We start from the raw sequence: 26958 nt of genomic DNA on the forward strand, positions 1-26958 counted from the left end.
GAGCAGTCTGAGTCGTTGGATTGACCTGATTTGACGACCGGGATTTGTCGGATCTACCCTTTTGGATCTTTTTATATTGGTATAGATATAGATTTCCGTGTTTCGTATCGTGAACAGTAAATTAGGCTGCTTTTTCCGCAAATAAAAAAATGTTTTGTGCAAAATGCGTCACGGTGTTCGGATTTTGACACAATAGAATCGTGGGTGTTTTATACAAAATGCATTGGCCGTCACTCACTGACATGTGGACCATACACATGGATACGTCCCTATACGCATTTGTGACCGCATTTGCAAGGTAACACAAATATACGAAATTGGACAAAATCGATGTCCGTTTGGGTCACCCGATTGGAATTGCTAGTCCGATGCGGATAACAGCGTTGAAGTGGAACTAGTTTTTTTCTTTTTCCAGTAGATTCAAAAGGGTTACAGGACACGGAGTAGACATCAATCCCTTGGAAATGTGGTTCGTCTCAAAGCTTCTCATTCTTTCTTTTATTTACGAAGAGATGCGCATGGAACCATGTTCATCAAATCCTACTAAGGCCTCCTTTGATTTACAGGATTTGCATAGGAATTTTATAGGATCAACACCCTCTGAAATTTTTCCTTTCCGTATTGTTTGATTCGCAGGATTGCATTCCTTAGGAAGCAATCCTATAGGAACTTCTTAGTTCATTTTCACAGGAAAACAAGCATGAGGTTGGACTTCATGGAAAAAATCCTATGTTTTGCTACACGACGCAGGATTTCAGTGGACAGTACATTCTATTCCTATTCCTACACTTCTCAAATCCTGTGAATCAAAGGAGCCCTAAATATAGTAGGCGTGTCATGGGGAGGGGCGTTTTGGCTCCCGGGTCCGGGTGATCCTGATATCTGGGCCGTCCAGATGAGCTCTGGGATCTGTGCGAGGCATTATTAAATTCGATATACGATACAGAATAAGAGGGGAATACACGGTGACGGGCCCTATTCGTCGCTGTCAGATGACGGGCGGCAACGTATGTGGAGTCGCCGTTAACGGCGGGCGAAATGAATGCATCCCCATCTACCAGCTTCGGCCCCTGTTTTCAGCGAAAGGGGATGGAGCCGAGTAAAAATTAGAGCCGGAGGGCGGCGTCGGTGGCGGCTACGTCGGCGACATTCTCGCACACCGATTCCCTGCTCGCGTCGCCGGACGTGGTCTCCGATTAGTGGTTGCGCGGACGTGGCGATGGATTTTCCCGTAGCTCCGATGGACAGGTAAAAAATCAATCCTTGTACATAAATGTTCTTCGTTCCCATTTACGATCCAGCATCAAAACAAGCTTAGAGCTTCGATCCAACGTGCGCAGGTTGCCCATATTCCCGGATGAGGCATCTAGCGCGGCGGCCCTAATTGAATTGATTGGTGGGGCTGGTCGTGCGAAAAGGAATTAGCCAACGGATCTCGCCGGGCGGTGGTCGGAGGATTTGGGCGCAGCTCAGCTGGGCAGTTCGGGGGTGGTGCCATGTGCGGCGAGGAAACAAGTGTGGCTGCCGGCAGCTCTGCCGTGTAAACGCAGATGCCGTTGACCAGGGCGGCGTTGAAACACATTTTGATTGAGATCAGGGCGCTGTGATTTAAGATCGAACAGGAAGTGGCGATGGAGGCTCTGCGCAATCGACTGGCAAGGTGGATCCCCAAGCCTCTGGATGGACTAAGAGGTAATTGGGATTTTGTGTAGAACTGCATTCTGTATCTTGCAACCGTAGTTGGAATGATGCCCTGTTTATTTTAGTTTGTTATGCTGGCCAGTGAATGGTCAGTTTGATAAAATCATTATTTGGGGACTTCTTGCTGACGGCGGAGAGAGCTGCGGCCCTGAGGCCTTCTGTTGGTGGCCGTGCATCGAGCATGACCAAGCTAGCAATGTTGCCAAGAGAAAGAAGATGGCTACATCCATTAGCTGCTCAAGCTCCGGTGTCCTCACGTCAGGCTTGGCTTTGAGTGCTGACAGCAAAGCATTCTACATGGTATGCACCCAGGTCCGCTTCATCTGCTGGGATATATCTAGGTTTGGACCTATTGCAAATTGCTGATCTTCAATATGCTGCATTAATACCGGGAGGGATCAGTTGATGGTGTCTTCAGCCAAATTGCTGATCTATCCGATGAGAACGGGGAAGCTGCAGCCGACTCCAGAGAGGACGATGACCACAACATAGAGCCATAGAGGTTGTGGCAGAGCTTGATCCCGACGCCAACCATCTGCTTGGCGAGGCGGAGCAGCCTGTTCTGTAAGAATATGACGAGTTTGTGATGGTTTGGAAAACTGACGAAGATTCAGAGGGTAAAGAAGAAGTGGCAAGCCACAAGCGTCCTCGCCTGTGCTAGACGCTAAATCGAGTCAATGGACCAGTTGACTAGAACTAGAAATTAAGTGCGTGTATTTTGTGTTTACGCCTCCGTGTATTTTGCTGGAATCTTAGTGTGTGTCCATTGCTGGGAGGAACTGTCTCTAAATTAGTTGTTATTTTTTGAGAAGAGATTAGTTGTTATTATTGTAGAGTAGTAGCCGACGTGAGTGTGGACTAATGTTTAATTATATGAGATTACCCCAAAATGCCTGATGTTGTTTGTACTTGGTCTAGCTGTATCGATGGAGATGGTGGTGGGGGCAGCTAGACTACCCATGGGCGGCTCGGTTTTGGCCCAACGTACCAGCGACGGCGTTAGCGGGCCAGCGCATTTCTGGTACTGTTGCGTGGGCCACGGGTACTGTTTTTATATTAGAAATACGAAACCAAATACCAGGCAAGGCCCAAATAACGAGGCATGTGTGTGGTCCAGAATGCAGGAGCATCTGGACCCGGGAGCCGAATTGCATTTCCGGCGTGTCATTCGCTAAAAAGACAAAAAGCAGGTGTGGTCGGCAGCTGAAAGGGGTCCAGTGGCCAGTGGCCAGTGGCTCGTCCGAGCCCATCATTCCCAGCGGAAAGCAAGCTGACCTGTGCAAAAGGTGGACTTTTCGGTCATTCGGTGACCAGAAGCACCGAGCCGTTACACCCGGCCGGACGAGGAGTAAAAGCTCTCCCCCATTCCAAACTTCAGACATGGCCGAACACCAAGCCCCAAAATCCCCAAATTCCACTTCGCCCCAGTCGCCTGTAGTAATAGCAACAAGAAGCTAGCAGAAGAAATGGAGGGCGACGAGATCTTTGCAAGCCTAGACTCGCTCTGGTTCCACTCCAGCGTCCTCCACCGGCGGCCGCGCTTCAAGCAGTGCTCCGAAGAGTTGAAGCCGCCCAGGAAGCAGGATCAACATCCCAAATGCGTCGACGACGAGGTGACGCTGGGGGCGAGAAGAGCGGATCCGGGAAGGAGGGCGCTCCAAGAGCGCATCGAGACATGGCAGGAGGAGCAGTGGCGGCAGCCGACGCTCGTCGTTGCGGCACCGCCACGGTGCTCGCCCGTCGGCGATGGTGTCGCCATGAAGGCTCATCTCAGGTCGTGGGCTCATGCTGTTGCCTGCTCGGTCAGATAAAGGCTCTGCATCTGTTCAAAATCTTGCAATTTGGTACGATGTTCCCGTTGTTTGCTTCGCATACTAGTATATCTGAAATAAAGACATCTCGCCTAGCTTCTAAGTTTCACATGATATCTCCTATGAGCTGCGCATTTCAATCTGCCAATTGTGAATCTGCGCAAAAGAAAATGCACATTTCCACTTGAATTTTACACACACCGTCGAGGTTGTGGGAGTAGCCAGGGGCCACCGTCTATTGTACACATGTTTTACATCTGGAATCTGTATCCTATGGGTGATTTACAGATCGGCATCAGCCAACTCTAGAACATGATTTACAGATACTGCTAACACGATCGAATCGAGGGCGGGAGAGCAAATGCTATGCAGCTCTCCTCAAATAATTAGACTATACATGGAGGGTTAACTAACGCTTCATAAAACCACACATTTTATGTGTAACGACCATGTTCTCTTCTCACTCCTGGTTGGACGCTACCTCTGGAAGTTTGAATGTAGGAGGCTTGTCTGCACCTTTCCTCGAGTATTCTCGCCATCTCCGTGCGGCCGCGGCCGCTCGCTTCATTCTCTCCTTTGTGTCCTCTTCTGTTTCACATGTAACCAGGAGTATTAGAACGCAGATAGGCAAATGATGGGATCCCAAATGATCTGACGAACTGACAAATGCCAAAATATGCTAGTTTTACCGTTCTTTTGGTATCTTGTTGGTGACCCCCATATATCACTCCATGAACTGCCCTTGTTAGAATCATCTTGGCTCATCCGCATCCTGACCTTATTCTGCAAGACATTATGCAGAGGCTCACGACAAGACACATGCAGTTGATATGTCAAAAACCAGAAGTTTATGATCCTAACTTTCCTAAACTGGAGTACATATAAAGAAAGCCATGTATCGAAGAGAGAATTATACCAAGACTTTTGCTTGTCTTTTCTCCCAGCGCGTACTTGCCTGACAGCAGGAAAGATAACAGAACATGTTAAGACCTACATTAATTTCATCGCTAAAAAAAGACCTACTACATAAACTGTGGTTTAAACTGCATAGAGTACTGTAATAACAACTTAAGAAGGTGGACGTATTTAGGATGAACATTAATTTTTATAGAAATATGTACATTATTTTTTATGATGAACTGCATAGAGCCCATCCACCATCATACGAGAAAGTTAGGGGATATAAATGTAATTTACATGAGTAAAGACATTACCATCCGGAACACATCAAATGAACTCCCCATCCCAGAAAGCATCAATGCAACCTGCTCAAATGGTAAACAAATCATATGATATTACAAGGTAGGGTAATCTGAATCTAGTATGATAGAAAACAGTAGAGTGATTGCATATTAACTAACTGCAGAAATTCCTTACATTCACTCTCTCGACTCTGCGCATTTCATCCTCGAGGAGTGTAACTTGTGCTGCTGAAGTCCAGTGGATGCAGTCAACCGGACTGGATACACAGAGTTTAGAGGTTTATGAGCATTACTATTAGTAGTCACAAACTAAACTCCCCAATGGAAAACCCACTCATACTGTTTGGCACAAATGGCAGCATACACATTCAGTAGGTTTGTTACGGTAGTAGACAGATACAAATCAAATAATGCAGACATGGGGCTCACCAACTGTCAATGGCTTCTTGAATTAGCTCTTCATTGCCTGATTGATTGTAAACTCTTGCACGCCCATAATCCTCCTCAATCTCGAAAACCTTGGAACACACATTAGCACAGTTTTTACATCCTGCACACAGATGGGAGCAGAACTTGAATAAGAACCCAGTTTAGATAATCTAATAGCAACTCCTGACCAGGTTATAGCCATCAGTAGTAGTAGTACCTATGCAGCTAAACTCATCGACAAACACATGATCCCTGGGTGCATCATCCAAGAAGGGGTTGGTTGCTGTTGCAGTAAAGCCATTGATCTCGTCATACACGGCTCGCTGGATGGGGTCGGTTAGTACCTGTTCATCCCTTGCTCGTGTTAACTTCACAGATTAGATTGCAACGCAAATTGCTCATTTGCATCCGATTTTCATTTCTCAGGATTTTACCGTGTAAACCTCGTTGATGAACATGCAGAAGTTGGTCACATCGGGGTCGTTCCCGCTAAGATCTGGATGGCAAGCCTTCATGCAATTGTAGTACGCTTTCTTGATCTGCTGCGGTGTTGCGTCCGGCATCTGAAAACATGGAGAAACTGTTATTAGCTCGGTAAAAACAGGGGAAAGAGTATTGTTTTCCCACAAGAGTGCGAACGAGTAGCAGAAGCTGAAGAACTTACGACGCCAAGAACGGCGTAGTAATCTTCGGCGGCGCTCCCCTCCGGGCTGCGGGGCTCCGTCGCCACCGCGGACACCCTGAAGCCCCTCCTCCCCCACGTCCTCCGTCTCCGGTGGCGGTCTTTCCTTCCGGCGCCGGCCAGCCCCGCCACTGCGCATCGCCGGACACTGCCGGAACAGCGCACGGCCGTGGAGGAGGAATGGGACCTGGCCACCAATTCTGCGAGCAGCGGCGGTGACAGGAGAGGAGCCATCGGGTAGAGGATGTTGGATCGCGTTTCGGTGCGAGGGAGGCGGGGAGGAGCGAGGAGAAGGCCGGCTGGATCCGGTGGCCGTGGGGCTTTGCTTGCTCTGTTTTGCTGCGTTTTCCTGGCACCCTGCGTTATTACGGTTTTTCTCCGCCACACTTCTCCCGCGATTTTTCTCCACCGTTCTTCTTCGCCTAACAGACCTTGCAAATGATTGTATTTGCGTAGATACCCTCACCTACTTCTCCATTTCTCAATGTCCGTGGTGCAGCAGTAAACTCCCACTCTCTTTTTTTGGGTAAATAAATATTCTTGCGGTGAGCCTGGTTGATTTAAAATAAAACTGATACTCAAATGCAAGCCATCATCAAATTTTCTCTCTCGATTTCTTCATTATTATGGCTGCGTGTAGCTTACAATGTTTTTTTTTGCAGGTGAGTTTACAAGGCTTCTCTGACAGCGAAGTCGGCGCCATAACTTTTCAAGACTTCAAGTTACGTCATGTAAATAAGTCTTTTCGAGCGGATAATGTTGCACATGCATAAGCTAGTAGAGTGGGATTCCCCATTGCTCCAAGCCACGGAGATAGAGGGAGTCTGTACAACTGTTATTCTTCTGACGACGCTCGAGTTTGAAGGTCATCTAGCATATCAAATTGTGGAAGCATCCAAACTTCATGAGTGAATAATCAAACTTGGGTCGACAATATTCACACCAAACGGACACGCAAGGAATAATTGATGTACGTTCTATGATCTTTATAGACTTAGTCCGATGGCAAGATATGATGATCTTGTATAATTGTCCACTAATTATGTAATACTCCCTCTGTAAACTAATATAAAAATTATTTAAATTACTATTTTAGTGATCTAAATGCTCTTGTATTAGTTTACGAAGGAAGTAGCTTTGTAATATGATGGATTCATGATGTCTTTTTTATATCTCCTTGAGAAGGTTGGATTGTGAAGGGGCTATATATTCAATTATTCATGCTTCAGACTTCAGCAAAAAAGGTGTGGGCCCTAGGCTCCTGGTTGAGAACCTAGAACGAACGGGTGGTGGTGGTACAGGGGTATCAGCCGTGATAGGGATAGGATTTGTCAAAATAAAAAAATTGATGTGGAGATTGAAAACATTGTTTATGTCTGTCTAGGCTGACTTGGCAACTTCACTGCCTCCACTTTTGAGTTCGGGAGGCATAGGGGTGGGACCCCATAGCTCCATCGCGAGGAATCGTCCATAAATCGAACAGCCAGCGAAGATGGTTAGAGGTACTGTGATATTCCAGCCCACCAGGGTTTAAATTTTGGTGCTCGCATTTATTTTTGGATTTATTTCAGGATTTTCGGCGATGTGCATTCAGTGGGAGGAGATGTTCCCGTCGACGACGAAGGTGTCTACGATGACTTCATAAATTTCAAGATGATATGCCGGCTCAGTCTTTCGGAGGTGCTCATAGGGGTAGGGTGTGCGTGTGTGTGCGTTTATAGGGGTGAGTGTATGCGCGTGTATATGAGCGCTTGCATTTGTACTGTGTTAAAAAAATCGAACAGCCAGAAAAATGTAATCAAACTAACAAACGTTTTGGAGTAATATTTTTTTTAAAAGAATCATCCATCTCATTTGTCATAGTGCCTTCAAGACACACAAGTCCATTTTAGAGACATACGCTCTGCATGCGATTAGAATTAATAAAACCATAACAATTTAACTTCGGTCAAAACCATAAAACACATGATCAAATTGTTTAACTAATGTAGGGATGGGATGTAGCCTCACTACCAAATAACCAGCATTTTCTTTCTCAATCAATATTTCCTTTCGGGAGGCACCGGTAGATCCGATTATTGGTGATAGCAGGAATTTTAGTATTTTACCATTCAAAATAATATTTTGAAAAATAAATTCATATAATTACAGCCTAAAGCTATAATCATAATACCCTAAGAGCATCTTCAATAGAAGATGCAAATTTGAAGATGTAAAAATTTACATCTTCAAAAAGTGTTTTTCGCATCTTAAAAAAAGTGTCAACTTCAATAGACGGTGTAAAACGGAGATGTGAAGAGCATCTACAATAGAAGATGCAAACTAGAGATGTAAAATCGGCCGTCGGCCGCGCGACTGCTGTTCAGCTGCTGTATGGCCGCATTTGCACATTGATTTTCCATATTTCTACAAACAAAAGTGCATCATCAACCATAATTTTAAATCCTAGAAGCAAAACTCAATTATCTCAAACAAAGTTCTTGGTTCAACAAATGAAAATGCACATATATATCACTCAATTTGCGCCCTCTCTGTTGTCACTAGTGCCATTTTGGGCGGTGGTATGATCATCATCAATGGCTTGTTTGTCGATGTTTTCTTGCGTTGAAGTCTCGTTGCTGCAAACTCCATCGGAAGCACCTTTATTGCCACCTCCCATGCCGCTCATGTTTCCACTGAAGCCACCTCCCATGCCACTCATCATGTTGCCACCGAAGCCACCTCCCATGCCACTCATCATGTTGCCATCGAAGCCACCTCCCATGCCGCTCATGTTGCCGCCGAAGCCACCTCCCATGTCGCTCATGTTGCCGCCAAAGCCACCTCCCATGCCACTGAAGCCACCATCCATGTTGCCACCAAAGCCACCTTTTCCACCAAATCCACCATTCATGGACCTCCCATCATATTCATGTAACCGCCCATTCCATTTCCTATTCCTCCGCCCATGGCACCTCTCATTCCTCCCATGGGACCTCCCATTCCTCATCCCATCATGCTTCTCATGATCACTTGCTTCTTCATGAGAATTTCATCGCGACAAAGTTCAACATATGCCTTTGCCTTGGCATCAAGAGTAGATAATTCCATGAACATAAACTTGAGTGCTTTCTCCTCCACCATCTTCATCTCCTCGGCTGCCGCCTTTCTCTCCTCAAGCTCAACCTTTCTCTCTTCGGTCGCCGCCCTCTTCTCCTCGGTTGTCACCCTCCGTCGCTCGGCTTCACTCCTCTTCTCCATTTCTTTGAGCCTCAACAATCTTTTTCTTCCACATACTCTTTCCTCGTCATGACGATGGCATCAAACCCTTCCTTGAGATCATTGTCTCCGACCTTAGTTCCACTGGCGGAGCTACATGTGCTCCTGCAGGGGCCATGCCCCCCCCCCCAACTTCGACAAATGTTTGAAGAAAATTTATTTAGAGGTGCTTAATTAGAAAAAAATATAGTGTATGCCCTCCTCAAAGATTGCTGGAGTTGCCTTTTGCCCCTCCAATGTTCCCTGTCTAGCTCCGCCACTGCTTGGTTCCCCTCACTTTCTTAGTTCCATCGGTCCTATGTGATTTAGTCACCGAGTGAGGGGTGGGCTCCTTCTCTCATCACCGGGTACATCTTCTTCATCCTCCACCACCACACTTTTCTTCTTCGAAGCATCAAAAACTTCTCTAGTTTTCCACTTCCCCTCATACTTGAGCTCTTTGTAGCAATGATGAAAAGTGAAAGCTCTTCCTTTCTTCTTCCTCTTCTCTCCTTTGTTGTTCCTATCTCTAAATAATCCTTGCACAATCATTTTCTACAAAAAAAATAACCAACATGTCATCATCAAACTAGTCAACATTTCAACAATTGCGGATAGATAAAGCACACAAGAGCAAAGGATTATTACCAAGTCACTATCACCGCAAGCACTCGGATTCATGCGATCAAAATTGGCCAAGCAACCCACCCACTTTTGACATTCGACATTGATGGTGCCCCAACGTTGGCGAAGGGAGTCACTTAAGCGATAGTGGCCGCTAGTGTTGCGTGCATCGAAGTACTCCTTGATGTGTTGCCAATAAGTGTTGGCGGATTGGTCGATACCAACGGTTGCATCTTTGAGAGACTTTCTTGCATGCGATGCAAATCAACACATCTTCGGTGTTGGTATAATTTGAAGTTCTTCCCTTCATAACGAAGCCCTCATCATCCATGTCGAGATTGTCATAGCCATATTGTTGAGTTTCATGTTCTTGTGATGCATACTCATGTGAGTAATCATAATTTGTCACATTTGTCGCGGCCATGCAAGCTTCATCATGAAGACTACAAATGGACGTGCACGTAATCAACTTCACATTCTATTGGAATCGACAACTGAAACAACAAACAATTTGTTTACCTTTGCGACATATCGTTGAACACGTTGGATGTGGTTGTCATCCTCGTGGCCACATCTTCCTCCATGGCCCGCGACGACGATGGAGGAGGTGGATGAGGAGCTCCGTGTCCGAAGGAGGACGCAAGGTCGGCGGCGGCTGCAAATCGCCCACTGTAGCCGCGACCAGCTTCAAGATTTTGGCCGACCGAGGTTCTTCAATTTGTTTGATATCATAGTAACTATAAACACCCTTTGCATAAGAAGATAAGATTTGTAGAGAGTAATATCATACTTTTCAATCAAAGAAGCAACTTCATAAGCACCCTTAAAAGCAACAAATTCTTCAATTTGTTTGATACCATAGTAACTATAAACACCCTTTGCATAAGAAGATAAGATTTCATTATCATTAAACTCACATAGGTAGGGAAGGTGTTTTTTTAGGGTTCTTAGAGCAACAAGTAAGATCATAAATTTCACAAAGATTCCAAGCATAGCACAACAAACTGTTTATTTGATTGCATAAGAGTCTCCCTTTTTCAGACAAACGGTGACGCACAAAATGAGCATGCTCATCTAAAGATTTCCTCTCAACTAAACTAGTTGGGGTTTCAGCACGAGCACATATAGATCGAAGATGATCAGAGTAGAACACTTTAAGTGGATCCATATCAATAGATTTTTAGCAAGCAAATATGCAAGCAAATAGAAGGCACATGGAAAAACAAACAAAAAGAAATACGGGAAGAAGGCAAAGAAAAGGCAAAGGTTTTCGAAAATCGTTTTAGAAGTGTGGGAGAGGAAAACGAGAGGCGAATGGCGAATAATGTAATACAAGGGAGAAGAGTCTATGATGGATACTCGGTATGGCTTGACTTGGCGTAGATCTCCCCGGCAACGGCGCCAGAAATCCTTCTTGCTACCTCTTGAGCTTGCGTTTGTTTTCCCTTGAAGAGGAAAGGGTGATGCAACATAGTAGCGTAAGTATTTCCCTCGGTTTTGAGAACCAAGGTATCAATCCAGTAGGAGACAACGCACAAGTCACCGAATACCTGCACAAACAATCAACAACTTGCACCCATCACGATAAAGGGGTTGTCAATCCCTTCACAGTCACTTGCAAAAGTGAGATCTAATAGAGAGATAGAGATAAAAGGTAAAGTACATATTTTTGGTATTTTTGGTTTATAGATCGGAAAGTAAAGATTGCAAAATAGTAGATCGGAAATTAACAAGATGTAAACGAGATTCAGTATAATGGAAAAGAGACCTGGGGGCCATAGGTTTCACAAGTGGCTTCTCTCAAGATAGCAAATATTACGGTGGGTGAACAAATTACTGCCGAGCAACTGATAGAAAAGCGCATAGTTATGACGATATCTATGTCAATGATCATGAACATAGGCATCACGTCCCTGTCAAGTAGACCGACTCCTGCCTGCATCTACGACTATTACTCCACACATCGACCGCTATCCAACATGCATCTAGAGTATTAAGTTCATAAAGAACAGAGTAACGCATTAAGAAAGATGACATGATGTAGAGGAATTAACTCAAGCAATATGATGAAAACCCCATCTTTTTATCCTCGATAGCGACAATACAATACATGCCTTGCTGCCCCTACTGTCACTGGGAAAGAACACCGCAAAGATTGAACCCAAAGCTAAGCACTTCTCCCATTGGAAGAAAGATCAATCTAGTAGGCCAAACCAAACCGATAATTCGAAGAGACTTGCAAAGATATCAAATCATGCATATATGAATTCAGAGAAGAACCAAATAATATTCATAGATAATCTTGATCATAAATCCACAATTGATCGGATCTCGGCAAACACACTGCAAAAGAATAATACATCGAATAGATCTCCAAGAACATCGAGGAGAACATGGTATTGAGAATCGAAGAGAGAGAAAAAGCCATCTAGCTAATAACTACGGACCCGAAGGTTTGTGGTAAACTACTCACGCTTCATCGGAGAGGTAATGGTGTTGATGTAGAAGCCCTCCGTGATCGAATCCTCCTCCGACAAGACGCCGGAAAAGGTCCCTAGATGGGATCTCACGTGTATAGAAGGTTGCAGTGGTGGAAAAGTGGTTTCGTGGCTCTCCTAGATGTTTTTAGAGTATAAGAGTATATATAGGCGAAGGAACTAGGTCAGGGGAGCCATGAGTGGCCCACGAGGGTGGGGGCGCGCCCTATGATGATGTTATGTACCTAGGGTAGGGTCATGTACCTATCTAGGATACCATACCATAGGACATCCTTAGACGAAGCTACCTTCCAGTCGACCAAGAGAGACTTCACTCGACGAACTCAAGGACACTCGACAATGAAGATAGTCACTCGACCATGAAGCTAACCACTCGACGGCCAGGAGACCTAAAATCACTCAGCACGCAACGGTCTATCATTAAGTAGCTTTAATAGTCTTCATGGCACTTTATGAGGGCGTTACCAGTAACCCCCTATCTTAATGTACTTTAAACCCTGCATAACTGAGGGCCGGAGGGGTCTGGCGAACTCTATATAAGCCACCCCCTCCTCAGTGTAAAGGGTTCGCAACCCTGTAACCCATATACACATAAACCAGTCGACCGCCTCCAGGCTCCGAGACGTAGGGCTATTACTTCCTCCGAGAAGGGCCTGAACTCGTAAAACACTCGTGTGTACAACTACTCCATAGCTAGGATCTTGCCTCTCCATACCTACCCCCCATTCTACTGTTAGACTTAGAACCACGATAGTTGGCGCCCACCGTGTGGCAGGTGTCTTAGCGACTTTTTGGAGAAGTTGCAATTTGTCCGATTGCCTTCATCATGGTTTCCGGCGGAGCTCTGGTCAAGGGCCGCGAGACCCGTCTCGGTGCGCTCGCTTTCATCGCCGACGACTCCGCTTGGCTCCAGGAGGCACCACTCAACATCGACGCGCTCCCCATCCGCGGGGCGACGCACTTTCGGGCGTGTGTCCACGGCATCCTGCTGCGGCAGCCGTCAACCCCATACCGGTCGACTCCTGAGCTGTCTTCCCTCCCTGTCTCCCGCCAGCGCAAGCGCTCCGGTCGGTCGAGGCTTCAGCGATGGGTGAGACACGCAGTGGCTCGCCAATCGGCCACCACCCAAGTCGCGGCAATTGAGCCCGACGAATCTCTCTACGGCCTGTTCGATTTGTCGACTGGCTCCGTAGAGACTGCATCCGAGTGCGATAGCAGTGATCCAGCGGTGGAGGTCCTGATGGTCAATGGGCCTCGTAGCCCTCCCGGTTTCCCCCGCATCGACGGGATGGACGATGGGGGCGACCCTGCTCAGGCCCATGAAGAGTATCAGCCCGAGCCACTCACTTCTCAGCAGAGGGAAGAACTTCGCCGTCGGAACATGGATGCCTTGCATACTCCCATTGCAGGAGAAACTCCTGAGGCTCGTGCCCTGGAAGAGGCGCGTTTGGCCAACTTGGCTGAACGTACTCGACTGGAGAACCTCCAGCGAGCACTCGACGAGCGTGCGCGTCAACGAGTACCTGACTCTAGCCGACGTCAGCTCTTTCCGCAACCGACTCAGGTATATCGAACCCCGATTCAGAATTTGGCAGCTGCAGCCCGTATAGCGGAGTCAATTCAGCCCTCTCAGTCGGAGGCTGGAAGAGGCTTGATGCAGATCAGAGATTTGCTCCGGGCGGCAGGAGATCAGAATTCAGTTGTGTCACAGTCGCGCAACAGGATTCACAGTCGATCCGTCGTTGCGAATACTGTTCAGTCGGCTCACAGTCCAAGGTCGCCTCCGAGGCGCGTGGGATGTGAAGGCCGGTGGGACCACTATGATGATCGATTTGATCGTGATGATAGGCGTCGAGTGCCCACTCCTCCCCCGAGAAGTGGGTCTAACGCCCATCGGCAGCAAGATGACAGGCGCCAGCTCAGTGTTGGGCGGAGAGCTCCAGTCGACCCCAGAGAGCCAGGCTTTGACGCGAGATCCATCATCGTGCAAGGTTTGGTCGACCGGAACAGAGCTCACAGAGGTGGCCATGACAGAGATGCGCCCACCAGCAGCCGAGTCCACGTTTCAGGTCCAGAATGCTTTAGCAGAGCCATCAGAGCCGCAGTAATACCTCCCAACTTCAGGTTGGCGACTGGAGTAAGTAAGTTCACCGGAGAGTCTAAGCCTGAAACTTGGCTTGAAGACTACCGAGTGGCTGTACAAATTGGTGGCGGTAATGATGAGGTGGCCATGAAGCATTTGCCACTTATGCTAGAGGGTTCGGCCAGGGCGTGGTTGAATCAGTTAGCTCCTAGCAGCATTTACACCTGGGAAGATCTTTCCCGAGTGTTCGTCAGGACGTTCGAGGGAACTTGCAAGTGACCGGCCGGATTGACAGAGCTGCAAGTTTGCGTACAAAAGTCGAGTGAAACACTGAGAGATTACATCCAGAGATGGATCACTTTGCATCATACTGTGGAGAATGTGTCGGACCATCAAGCGGTCTGTGCCTTCAAGGATGGTGTCAAGAACAGAGAGTTAAGTCTGAAGTTTGGTCGAACTGGAGATATGACCCTGAGTCGGATGATGGAAATAGCTACCAAGTACGCCAATGGTGAAGAGGAGGACCGACTCCAGAGTGGCAAGTACAAGCCAAGTCAGTCGGAGAAAGGAAACTCCAGTCAAAAGCAGAAGCGGAAGGCCGAGCCAGCTGCTCCTGGAGAGGCTCTGGCCGTGACTCAGGGAAAATTCAAAGGGAAGCCCAAAGGATCTTGGAACCCCAAGAAGGTAAAGGATAAAGAAGGTAATGACGTGATGGATCTACCGTGTCATATCCACACAAAGAAAGACAAAGAGGGAAACTTCATCTACCCGAAGCATACCACTCGCCAATGCCGGCTCTTAATCCAGCAGTTTCAAGGAAAACAACCGAAGGACAAAGAGAAGGAGTCGGACAAGGCCGAGGACAAGGAGGACAGTGATGGAGAGTACCCTCATGTCAACTCCACTCTGATGATTTTTGCTGATGTAGAGAGCAAAAGTCGACTGAAAGTGATCAACCGTGAGATCAATATGGTCGCCCCGACGACACCAAGCTATCTGAGATGGTCGCAAACTCCCATTACTTTCGACCAGTCTGATCACCCTACTCACATTGCCACCCCTGGGAGGCAAGCGCTGGTGGTCGACCCAGTCGTCGAAGGCACTCGACTGACGAAGGTATTGATGGATGGCGGCAGTGGGTTGAATATACTGTATGCAGAGACACTCAAGGGAATGGGCATTCCGATGTCCAGGCTCAGTTCCAGCAACATGAGTTTTCACGGAGTCATTCCTAGAAAGAAGGCTGAGTCACTCGGCCAAATAGCTCTGGATGTAGTGTTCGGCGACTCGAAGCATTTCCGCAAAGAGAAGCTGACATTTGAAGTCGTGGATTTCCGAAGCGCCTACCACGCTATTTTGGGAAGACCAGCCTATGCCCGCTTCATGGCTCGACCATGTTATGTGTACCTCAAATTAAAGATGCCTGGCCCCAAAGGCATGATCACTATCACTGGCAGCCAGAAGAAGGCAGAAGAGTGTTTCCAGAAAGGCTCGAAGATTGCGGATGACCAGATAACAGTGGTAGAGCTGGAAGAATACAAGAAAAATGCAGATCCGAGTGATTTGTTGCGGGCCAAGAAACCCGCCACAGAGTCAGCATTCCAGTCGTCCGGGGAGACGAAGCCAGTTCATATCCACCCGACTGACCCCAACGCAGCTCCGACCCATATTTCCACAACACTCGACTCTAAATAGGAAGAAGCGCTTATCCAGTTCCTCCGTGAGAACTGGGACATCTTTGCATGGAAGCCAGCTGGCATGCCGGGTGTTCCCAGGGGGCTGGCTGAGCATCGCCTTAGAGTTGACTCAAAAGCGAAACCTGTTAAAGAACATCTTCGACGGTCCGCCGTTCAGAAGAAAAAAGCCATTGGCGAGGAGGTGGCTCGACTCCTTGTAGCAGAGTTTATCCGAGAGATATACCACTCTGAGTGGCTCGCCAATGTCGTCATGGTTCCCAAGAAGGACAACTCACTTCGCATGTGCATTGATTTCAAACATATCAATCGGGCCTGCCCAAAAGATCATTTTCCTCTCCCTCGCATCGACCAAATTGTCGACTCGACTACGGGGTGCGAGAGATTGTCTTTCTTAGATGCTTATTCCGGGTATCATCAGATCCGTCTGTATGGACCTGACGAAATCAAAACAACTTTCATCACTCCATTCGGGTGCTTCTGCTATATCACCATTCCATTCGGCCTCAAGAATGCCGGAGCCACGTTCATGAGAATGATTCAGAAGTGTTTACTCACTCAAATCAGTCGGAATGTGGAAGCGTACATGGATGATATCGTGGTCAAGTCACGAAAAGGTTCTGACCTGTTGACTGACCTAGCTGAAACATTTGCCAATCTCAGGAGGTATGATATCAAGCTCAATCCATCAAAGTGCACATTCGGAGTACCTGGCGGAAAGTTACTCGGTTTTCTCGTTTCAGAACGAGGAATCGATGCTAACCCAGAAAAAGTTGGCACCATACTCCGAATGAAACGCCCTGTGTGTGTGCACGATGTCCAGAAGCTTACTGGATGCTTGGCCGCGTTAAGTCGATTCATCTCTCGCCTCGGTGAAAAGGCGTTGCCTCTTTACCGACTGATGAAGAAGGCAGACAAGTTCGAGTGGACTCCAGAAGCTGATGCAGCGTTTGCCGAGCTAAAAGCTCTGCTCTCCACCCAGCCGGTGCTTGCTGCTCCAATCAGCAAAGAGCCTCTGTTGCTTTATACTGCAGCCACATGACAGGTCGTCAGTACAGTACTTATGGTCGAGCGGGAAGAAGAAGGGAAAGCCTTCAAAGTTTAGCGCCCAGTGTATTATCTTTCTGAAGTTTTGACCCCATCGAAGCAAAGATATCCTCATTATCAGAAGCTCGTATATGGGATCTACATGACCATGAAGAAGGTTGCTCATTATTTCTCTGATCATGACATTACAGTCGTCAGCGACGCACCATTGTCAGAGATTTTGCACAACAGAGATGCAACTGGTCGAGTGGCTAAATGGGCGATTGAACTCCTTCCCCTTGATATCAAATTCGAGGCAAAGAAAGCCATTAAGTCCCATGCTATAGCAGATTTCCTTGCCGAGTGGATTGAGCAACAGCAGCCGACTCAAGTTCACTCGGAGCATTGGACCATGTTCTTTGATGGCTCTAAGATGTTAAATGGTTCTGGTGCTGGGGTTGTTTTGGTTTCCCCCCGAGGAGATAAACTCAGATATGTGCTCCAAATCCACTTTGATTCCTCCAACAATGAAGCAGAATATGAAGCACTCTTGTATGGGTTGCACATGGCCATTTCACTCGGCGCCCGTCGCCTTATGGTCTATGGCGACTCAGATTTGGTGGTCAGTCAGGTGATGAAGGAGTGGGACGTTAGAAGCCCAGCCATGACTGGATACTACAATGTAGTGAGGAAGCTCGAAAAGAAGTTCGAAGGGTTAGAGCTCCACCACATACCCCGACTGAAAAATCAAGCAGCTGATGATTTGGCGAAGATAGGATCCAAGAGAGAAGCCATCCCCAGTGATGTGTTCTTGGAGCATATCCGTACTCCATCAGTCGTAGAAGATCCTTTTACCGATGAAGCTCCACAACCTAAGAGTGTTACGGATCCGACTGAGGTTGAAGTCCCAGCAGTGGTCGACCTGATCATGGAAGTTTTAGTGATCACTCCCGATTGGACAGTACCGTATATCGCGTATATCTTGAGGAAAGAACTCCCGGAGGACGAAGAAGAGGCTCGACAGGTCGTCCGCTGATCTAAGGCCTTTACCGTGATAAGGGGACAGCTGTACAGAGAAAGCGCGACTGGAGTTGGTCAGAAATGCATAACACCGAAGGAAGGTCGAATAATCCTTGATGACATCCATTCGAGGACCTGTGGCCATCATGCGTCCTCTCGGACCATCGCGTCCAAAGCATACCGAGCCGGATTTTATTGGCCAAGAGCGAATGAAATGGCAAAGGAGATAGTCGACAAGTGCGAGGGATGTCAATTTTACTCCAATATGTCACACAAGCCCGCGTCAGCTTTGAAGACTATACCACTCATCTGGCCCTTTGCAGTATGGGGTTTGGATATGGTCAGTCCTTTGAGAACAGGCAGAAGCGGTTTCACCCATGTGCTGGTAGCAGTCGACAAGTTCACCAAGTGGATTGAAGCTAAATCCATCAAGAACCTCGATGCCGGTACTGCCGTCAGCTTCATCAGAGAATTGATATTCAGATATGGAGTCCCGCACAACATCATCACTGACAACGGGTCAAACTTCGATTTCGAAGAATTCAGAGCTTTCTGCATGTCTCAAGGCACACGAGTCAACTATGCTTCAGTCGCCCATCCATAGTCGAATGGACAGGCAGAGCGAGCCAACGGTTTGATTCTCAAAGGGTTGAAACCCCGTTTGATGCGTGATCTTAAGCATGCGGCTGGTGCATGGGTCGACGAACTTCCCTTGGTGCTTTGGGGGTTAAGGACCACGCCCAACCGGTCGACTGGAAGAACTCCATTCTTCTTAGTCTACGGAGCTGGAGCAGTCTTGCCGAGTGATCTTCTCCACAATGCTCCCTAGGTCGAGCTCTACACCGAAGCTGAAGCAGAACAAGCGCGGCAGGATGCAGTCGACCTTTTAGAGGAAGAAAGGGAGATGGCTCTGATCAGATCGACCATTTATCAACAAGACTTGCGTCGCTTCCACGCCAAAAACGTGAAGAGTTGAGCCTTCCAGGAAGGAGATTTAGTTCTCCGAGTGGATCAGCAGAAACCACACAAGCTTGCTCCTTCTTGGGAAGGTCCCTTCATCGTCACCAAGGTTCTCCACAATGGAGCATACCGTCTTTACAATGTCGAGCATCAGATCGACGAGCCCAGAGCTTGGAACGCGGAGCTTCTCTGCCCCTTTTACACTTAAGTATTCACTCGGATGAGTTGTAATAAAAGTACTTCTGTAGTTTATTTATCAAAGACAAGAGCTTTATAATTTTCCCAGTAATTGTTATTACTTTTGTCCACATAAAACAATCCCCCAGTGGGTGGCTTGGCTGCGAATCCGATTCGCCTAAGTCTGTAAAAAAAAAATCCTAACCGAGTGGTGAGCCAGTCTCCCACACGAAGGCTTAGCTGCAAAATCCATTTCGCCTAAGATAAACAAAATCCTACTTCCACTCGGAGGCTTAGCTGCAGTCCAAGTACTCGCCTAAGTTAAATAAAATCCTACCGAGTGGTAAGCCAGCCTTCCACTCGGAGGCTTAGCTGCAGTCCAAGTACTCGCCTAAGTTAAATAAAATCCTACCGAGTGGTAAGCCAACCTTCCACTCGGGGGCTTAGCTGCAGCCCAGTGCTTGCCTAAGTTAAACAAAATCCTGCCGAGTGGTAAGCCAGCCTTCCACTCGGAGGCTTAGCTACAGCATTGCGCTCGCCTAAGTACAAATACAACATGCGCTCTGCAAGGAGGACGAGGTGCAGGTCGACTGCTACCCTCCCCTTCCGAGGTACGCCACAAATACAACATGCGCTCTGCAAGGAGGATGAGGTGCAGGTCAACTGCTACTCTCTCCTTCCGAGCTACGCCATAAGTACAACATGCGCTCTGCAAGGAGGACGAGGTGCAGGTCGACTGCTACCCTCTCCTTCTGAGCTACGCCACCAATACAAAATCCTACCGAGTGGAGAGCAAACCTCCCACTCGGAGGCTTAGCTGCAGCCCAGTGCTCGCCTAAGTATCTGAAATCCTACCGAGTGGAGAGCAGACCTCCCACTCGGGGGCTTAGCTGCAGCACAGTGCTCGCCTAAGTATCTGAAATCCTACCGAGTGGAGAGCAAACCTCCCACTCGGAGGCTTAGCTGCAGCCCAGTGCTCGCCTAAGTATCTGAAATCCTACCGAGTGGAGAGCAGACCTCCCACTCGGGGGCTTAGCTGCAGCCCAGTGCCCGCCTAAGTATCTGAAATCCTACCGAGTGGAGAGCAGACCTCCCATTCGGGGGCTTAGCTACAGCCCAGTGCTCGCCTAAGTATCTGAAATCCTACCGAGTGGAGAGCAGACCTCCCACTCGGGGGCTTAGCTACAGCCCAGTGCTCGCCTAAGTATCTGAAATCCTACCGAGTGGAGAGCAAACCTCCCACTCGGAGGCTTAGCTGCAGCCCAGTGCTCGCCTAAGTATCTGAAATCCTACCGAGTGGAGAGCAGACCTCCCACTCGGGGGCTTAGCTGCAGCCCAGTGCCCGCCTAAGTATCTGAAATCCTACCGAGTGGAGAGCAGACCTCCCACTCGGGGGCTTAGCTACAGCCCAGTGCTCGCCTAAGTATCTGAAATCCTACCGAGTGGAGAGCAAACCTCTCACTCGGGGGCTTAGCTGCAGCCCAGTGCTCGCCTAAGTGTATTGAGGAACAAGTCGATTGCAATGAGCGCTTCGCTTTAACCTGCAAAAGATGCCTCAAACCAAATGCAAACATATTTAACGACTGAATCCAAGTTCAGATAACACCTAACGGAACCGAAAGTGCTCAGGCGCTAGGCCTGTTAAGGTTTGTCGGTTACAAAACTCACTCGGCATACCGAGGCAAATTTAAAGTATCAAGCTCAGAAGTTTTTTACCCCTCCTGTGGAGGGCTGGAAGGTGCAACAAACTCGTCCAGGTCAATCCCATCTGCAATCCGAGTGGCAGCAGCAATGAAGGTCTCCATGAAAGATCGAAAATCGTGCTTCTTGGTATTAGCCACCCTAAGAGCCACCAGCTTGTCCTCTCGTGCATCCTTGCAGTGAACGCGGACCAGAGACAGAGCAACATCCGCACCGCACCTGGCCGAAGACTTCTTCCACTCCTGCACTCGACTTGGGACCTCGTTCAGTCGAGTCATCAAAGACTTGAGGTCATTCTGGAGCGTCTCTCTTGGCCAGAGTGTTGTGTCGATGCGAGAAGTTGCGACCTTCAGCCTTGCGAGATAGTCGATGACAGCAGCAACATGAGATTCAAGCCGGAGCACATTCATGGCGACTTCATCTTTCACGGGAGAGTTGATGGGGTCCAGGTTTACTTCCAGTCGACCAGTCTCCTCTTCAAAGTTCTGGCAAAATTCTGCAAGCACAACCACCGAGTCAAGACAACAGTCGGAGATCACAGTTAAAATATTTGTTTGATACAAAAGATTACCTTCAAGCATGAGGAATAGCTTCTTGGCGAGTCCACCCAGATAAGCCTCCAGATCGTTCTTCTTTCTCACCAACTCACTGGCCTTGTCATTCAGGGTGGTCTTGTCACTTTTCAGTCGACTGACCTCCTGGTTGGCAGCATCAAGAGCAGCTTTCAGATTGGTGTTTTCTTCTTCAAGCTTGGTCACTGAAGCCAGCTTCTCATCTGCAAGCTTGGTCTTATCTAAAGCAGTTTTTTGCATCTCACCCAAGTCAAGGTCTTGCTTCTTCAGGGCATCCCTCACTTTGTCTGCAAAGTCACAGTGAGATTAGATTCAGAAACAAGTGAAAGGCAAAGGCAGTCGTCGAGGGCCTCACCAAACATACCTTTAGCTTCCTCCTTCGCCTTTGTTAAGTTCTCTTGGGCCAGTTTCAGATCAAGCTCGAGCTGAATGTGTTTGTTCTCCAACTCAGTATAACGAGCCATAAGGTCACAGGATTTCTACGAAGAACCAATTGACAGATGTCAAAGACAGTTCACTTCCGAGTGACTAAGCGAAAATCATAGCGTTTCTAAGACTACGGACGAATACAAACATTCGACCATAGTCTCGGAGACTACACCCAGTGGGTGCACTCAGCGTGCCCCCACTAGTTTTATCAGTTAGAGTCGACCAGTCGACCAAAAAAAAGGGAGGTGTTCTTCAGACTATAGTCGACTGCCAGCAGTCGACCACAGTCTCGGGGACTACACCCAGTGGGTGCACTCAGCGTGCCCCCACCGGTCTATGAATCCATTCGACTTAGTCGAGTGAAGAAAAAATTTAAGACATAAAGACTATGGTCGACTGCCAGCAGTCCACCATAGCCTTGGGGACTACACCCAGTGGGTGCACTCAGCGTGTCCCCACTAACCCGGAACTTTAATCAACACACCCAGTGGGTGTAGGACAAACTCTAAGAATTTCAGAAAGAAGGGTTTTCGGATATCATATCCTAACAGAACAGGCAGTGACCGACTGACCTGAACATTACTCTGAAGAGCTGAACTGGCGTCATAGGCTGCCTAGCTGGCTTCTCGGATTGCCTTCACTTGCTCCGTCATGACCCCCGCTTGGCGTATTGCTTCTTTAGCAGCACTAACTTGGTCTTCCGGGACGTGGTGGGTGGAGAAAAGCGAGGGTTGAGCAGCACTCGACGAAGAAGGGCGAGCACTCGTCAACGGCACCGCAAAAGATACGGTAGGCTGAGTGACATTGTCTCCCTCCACGACCAACGTCTCGGGTGCTGGCACGTCCTGAGTCGCCTTGCCAGCAGAAGCTTTCTTGTTCCTCCTCCGCCTCAGTGGTTCCTCGTCGTCGTCGTCAGGAAGGTCAATAACAACGTTAGATGAAGCTGCAGAAAGAATCAAAATTAGAGACAATAAGTCAATCGACTGAAAATAGAATTACAATAGTCATACTAGGTTTTGAGGTAACAGCATCCTCCATCTCGTGGTCTTCAGCCCTGGCTGAGGTATCAGAAGTAGCAGCACTGCAGTTCCAGAAGTCAGTCGATTGGCTCATGAGTCGACCAAGAACAAGTTCATGAAACGGGAAAACTCAAGACTACCATTACCCTGAGATAGTGGGGATCACCATCTTCATCTTCGGCAAGACCTTCGCCGGTTTCGACGGTGCCACTCGAGATTGCTTTGGAGCTTTCTCAGTCGGCGCCGGAGAAGTCATCCGAGGGCGCTTGGTCGACTGCGCGACGGTCGCGGCCCCCTTACCACGCTCAGCCGCAGGATCATGGACAAGCTTCAAACGTCTTTCCGAGCGAGGAGGTGCAACTTCCTCCTCCTCCTCCTCTTCTTCCTCCTCACCCGAGTCATCACCCTCGTCATCATCATCGGCATCCGAATCCCACTCCTCCGGGCTTTCGCCCCCACTTCCTTCCTCCTCCTTAGTCGGCGCTTGCGCCCCATTGGGCATCGAGTACAGTTCAGTGGTGGCCTGACTGACAACAGAACAAGACAAAGGTCAATCGACCAATTTGCAGTGGAGCAGAATGGATAAAACAAGATTACAATTAGAGGCGAATGGTCATACCGTGTCCGGCGTGTAGGTGCAGTCGAGTGGTGGGATCCTCCTAGCCCCTCGAGGGTTGTCCTTATTCCCTGTGATTGCAGTCATCCACCTCTCCAGTGTGGCGTCGTCAACCGCTTCTGGGTGGACCCGACTGGTGTCTTCGGTGCCACAGTACAACCACATCGGGTGGCCTTGGTACTGAAGTGGTTGGATGCGCCGTCTAAGGAAGACCTCCAGAAGATCCATGCCCGTCACTCCATCCCGAACGAGCTGAACTACACGCTCCATCAACATTTTTACCTGAGGTTTCTCCTCAGGGAGCACCTTCAGAGAAGAGGGTTTGTCCGCTCGGTCCATGGAGAACGGAGGGAGACCATTCGACTGCCCCGGCGTCGACTCGTCTTGGCAGTAGAACCAGGTCGACTGCCACCCTCTGACCGACTCAGGAAGGGTCATGGCCGAGAAAGTACTCTTACTCCTCATCTGAATCCCAAGACCCATGCACATCTGGATAACCTTAGTACTCTCATCATCCGGACTCGCCTTTTTCACCGTCTGTGAGCGACAGGTGAATATGTGCTTAAAGAGACCCCAGTGTGGTCGACAACCCAGGAAGTTCTCGCAAATGGACACGAAAGCAGCAAGATAGGCGATGGAGTTGGGAGTGAAATGGTGGAGTTGCGCCCCAAAGAAATTCAGAAACCCTCGGAAGAAAACACTCAGCGGCAGAGAGAATCCACGGTCTACATGAGTGGCTAGGAGAACGCACTCACCCTCCTGCGGCTGCAGTTGACACTCGGTCCCCGGAAGCCTTGCTGACCCATGAGGGATCAGACCTTCGTTGGCCAGGTCATTGAGATCTGTCTTGGTGATGGTCGAGCGGATCCAATCCCCTTGGACCCAACCTTTTGGCAGGCGGGACTTTGACGAAGATCCGCCCCGAGTGGACGCTCTCCCCTTCGCTTTCCCCGTCGCCGTCGCCTTCTTTGCGCGCTCCAAGGCCGCCGTCTTCTCCTTCACCATTGTCGCCGGCGAAGCACGCGAGGAGTGGATAAGCGGAGGTGAGAGCAGGCGTAGCGGGCGGAGGCAAAGAGGGCGGAGAGAAGAATGGGAAAACACTGTTCAAAAAACCCTCGCCCGGTGCTTTATATAAGGACACTTCCGAGTGGATGACAAGTAGGCCCGGGCGCTCCTGTCACATCCCGAAACAGTCGCGCACGCGTGATATGTGGCGAAAAAGGCGGCACGGAAATTGAGGCATCCACGCCTTATCCCATCCGAGTACCGCGGTCTGCCCCGCTTCGCGCGCTTCCCAAAATTCAGATCCCATAGAATCCGCTAATGGCAGATCAATCTGTCAGACGATATCTTTCCTGCGATCCGTCGCTCGGAAGTTCACTGAAGTTCAAAAGTTCACTCGATAGAAGACAAGAATGGATCAAGGCGACTGAAATAAAAGTTGATGCCAACGCCGAAAGAAAAATCGCTGATCCAGGATACGACATAATCAAAGCACGGGAAATAGGTCGGAGAAAATCATCAACTTCTTCCTCACTCGAACCTCGATCCATTCGGGGGACTAATGATGATGTTATGTACCTAGGGTAGGGTCATGAACCTATCTAGGATACCATACCATAGGACATCCTTAGACGAAGCTACCTTCTAGTCGACCAAGAGAGACTTCACTCGACGAACTCATGGACACTCGACAATGAAGATAGTCACTCGACCATGAAGCTAACCACTCGACGGCCAGGAGACCTAAAATCACTCAGCACGCAACGGTCTATCATTAAGTAGCTTTAATAGTCTTCATGGCACTTTATGAGGGCGTTACCAGTAACCCCCTATCTTAATGTACTTTAAACCCTGCATACCTGAGGGCCGGAGGGGTCTGGCAAACTCTATATAAGCCACCCCCTCCTCAGTGTAAAGGGTTCGCACCCCTATAACCCATATACACATAAACCAGTCGACCGCCTCCGGGCTCCGAGACGTAGGGCTATTACTTCCTCCGAGAAGGGCCTGAACTCGTAAAACACTCGTGTGTACAACTACTCCATAGCTAGGATCTTGCCTCTCCATACCTACCCCCATTCTACTGTCAGACTTAGAACCACGACACCCTACCCCCTGGTTGCGCCCTCCTACCTCGTGGCTTCCTTGTTGCGTCCCAACTTCATCTCCAAGTCTTCTGGTTTGCTTTCGGTCCAAGAAAGATCATCGCGAAGGTTTTTCCATTTGGACTCCATTTGGTATTCCTTTTCTGCGAAACTCTAAAATAGGCAAAAAAAACAAAAACTGGCACTAGGCCCTCGGTTAATAGGTTAGTCCCAAAAATAATATAAAATAGCATATAAATGCCTATTAAACATCCAAAACAGATAATATAATAGCATGGAACAATAAAAAATTATAGATACGTTGTACACGTATCACTCAACGGGCTATTTCTGCTGCCTCTCATAAGAAGCAACCACCTTTCCTTATCAAGGAAGTGTTGGAGAAACTGTCTGTGCTGCCTCAAAGGTTTGAAGAATTAAAACGATCAGCCGCCCGAGACGGTGCCATCACCTCCCTAAGCAATGCAAAAGCATGGCAAGCAGAACTTGACTCGAAAGAACTAGCCACCGGTTGCCTGAGTTTAAAAGAAGACGAGTCTCCCTTCAGCACCGAGGATTTCACCAAAATAGTAAGGGAGATGCGTCCCTTGGCAAGAAAATTGGCTGAGGAGACTGATCTCTCCAAGTATCATCTGGTTTATGATGTTGAAAATGCAAAGGTGAAGGCGCCAATTCATGTGGCTGTGGACCTTATCCCGCAAACACGTAAGCACACCTTCGCTCCTGATATTGACCCATCAAGCCTTATAGCTGATGAAGCTGTATTTAGAGCTTTGACCAGGATCAATTGGACCACATCTGACTTCCAACCAATGGGTGAACAACAACAAGAAGAAGAACCAGTGCAGGATGACCCAGAAGCTTCAACACCCCAAGACCAGGGCCACTGAACCATGACCTGGCTCTCAAACTGCCATATAGAAGTTTTGTGCAGCAAAAACACTTATTCTTTTCGGCTACATGACGCCTTGTAATAGGCTAATTGAAAACCATGATCTTCCATGCCATCGTGCATGTTTATCTTCATAACACTTTAAACCACCAATCTTGATATGAAAAGATCTGCCGTTTCTGCTCAGAATATTATCAGTCATACGAGTCATGTTCATCATACTCACTGCACACAAGCAGATAACATGTGCCCTAGCAGCTTACCCCAGGGCGGGTCATGATGTCCAATATAGAAGCCGCTGGTGACTGTATAGTCCATAACCAGGGCGGGTTATCAAAACCTCACATATTCATAGAATAAACAAATAACATACCTGTTATATTTGTTCATACTACCGGCTTACCATGCCATATGCAGCAAGGGTAACAACCCAAAAGCCTTAGAGCGCAAAACTCCAAGTGCACAATCACATCATAC

General features: G+C 48.2%; 2 protein-coding genes and 1 long non-coding RNA gene across 5 annotated transcripts; 2 read left to right on the plus strand and 1 right to left on the minus strand.

The window, feature by feature from the left end:
* Positions 1 to 1041: 1041 nt before the first annotated feature.
* LOC119276899 lies at positions 1042 to 2476 on the plus strand. 3 transcript variants are annotated; one of them, XR_005136842.1, is made up of 3 exons: positions 1049 to 1248; positions 1341 to 1692; positions 1767 to 2476. It is a non-coding gene; the product is annotated as an uncharacterized LOC119276899 (long non-coding RNA). The 3 variants fall into 3 exon arrangements; XR_005136841.1 differs by having other exon boundaries at positions 1050 to 1248; positions 1784 to 2476; XR_005136840.1 differs by having other exon boundaries at positions 1042 to 1248; positions 1341 to 2476.
* Positions 2477 to 3013: 537 nt separating this feature from the next.
* On the plus strand, positions 3014 to 3621 carry LOC119276901. Its single transcript, XM_037558071.1, has one exon. The coding sequence runs from the start codon at positions 3168 to 3170 to the stop codon at positions 3510 to 3512; it is 345 nt and encodes a 114-aa protein (XP_037413968.1). The 5' UTR covers positions 3014 to 3167; the 3' UTR covers positions 3513 to 3621.
* Positions 3622 to 3669: 48 nt separating this feature from the next.
* Positions 3670 to 6059, minus strand: LOC119276900 (chaperone protein dnaJ C76, chloroplastic-like). The gene is made up of 9 exons (XM_037558070.1): positions 5808 to 6059; positions 5578 to 5706; positions 5361 to 5487; positions 5144 to 5264; positions 4890 to 4971; positions 4727 to 4777; positions 4429 to 4467; positions 4202 to 4295; positions 3670 to 4100 (listed from the first exon to the last, which is right to left on the minus strand). The coding sequence occupies exons 1-9, from the start codon at positions 6057 to 6059 to the stop codon at positions 3973 to 3975; spliced, it is 1023 nt and encodes a 340-aa protein (XP_037413967.1). The 3' UTR covers positions 3670 to 3972.
* Positions 6060 to 26958: the final 20899 nt, after the last annotated feature.

Source organism: Triticum dicoccoides, chromosome 3B (assembly GCF_002162155.2).
Source record: "Triticum dicoccoides isolate Atlit2015 ecotype Zavitan chromosome 3B, WEW_v2.0, whole genome shotgun sequence".
NCBI classification, from domain to species: domain Eukaryota; kingdom Viridiplantae; phylum Streptophyta; class Magnoliopsida; order Poales; family Poaceae; genus Triticum; species Triticum dicoccoides.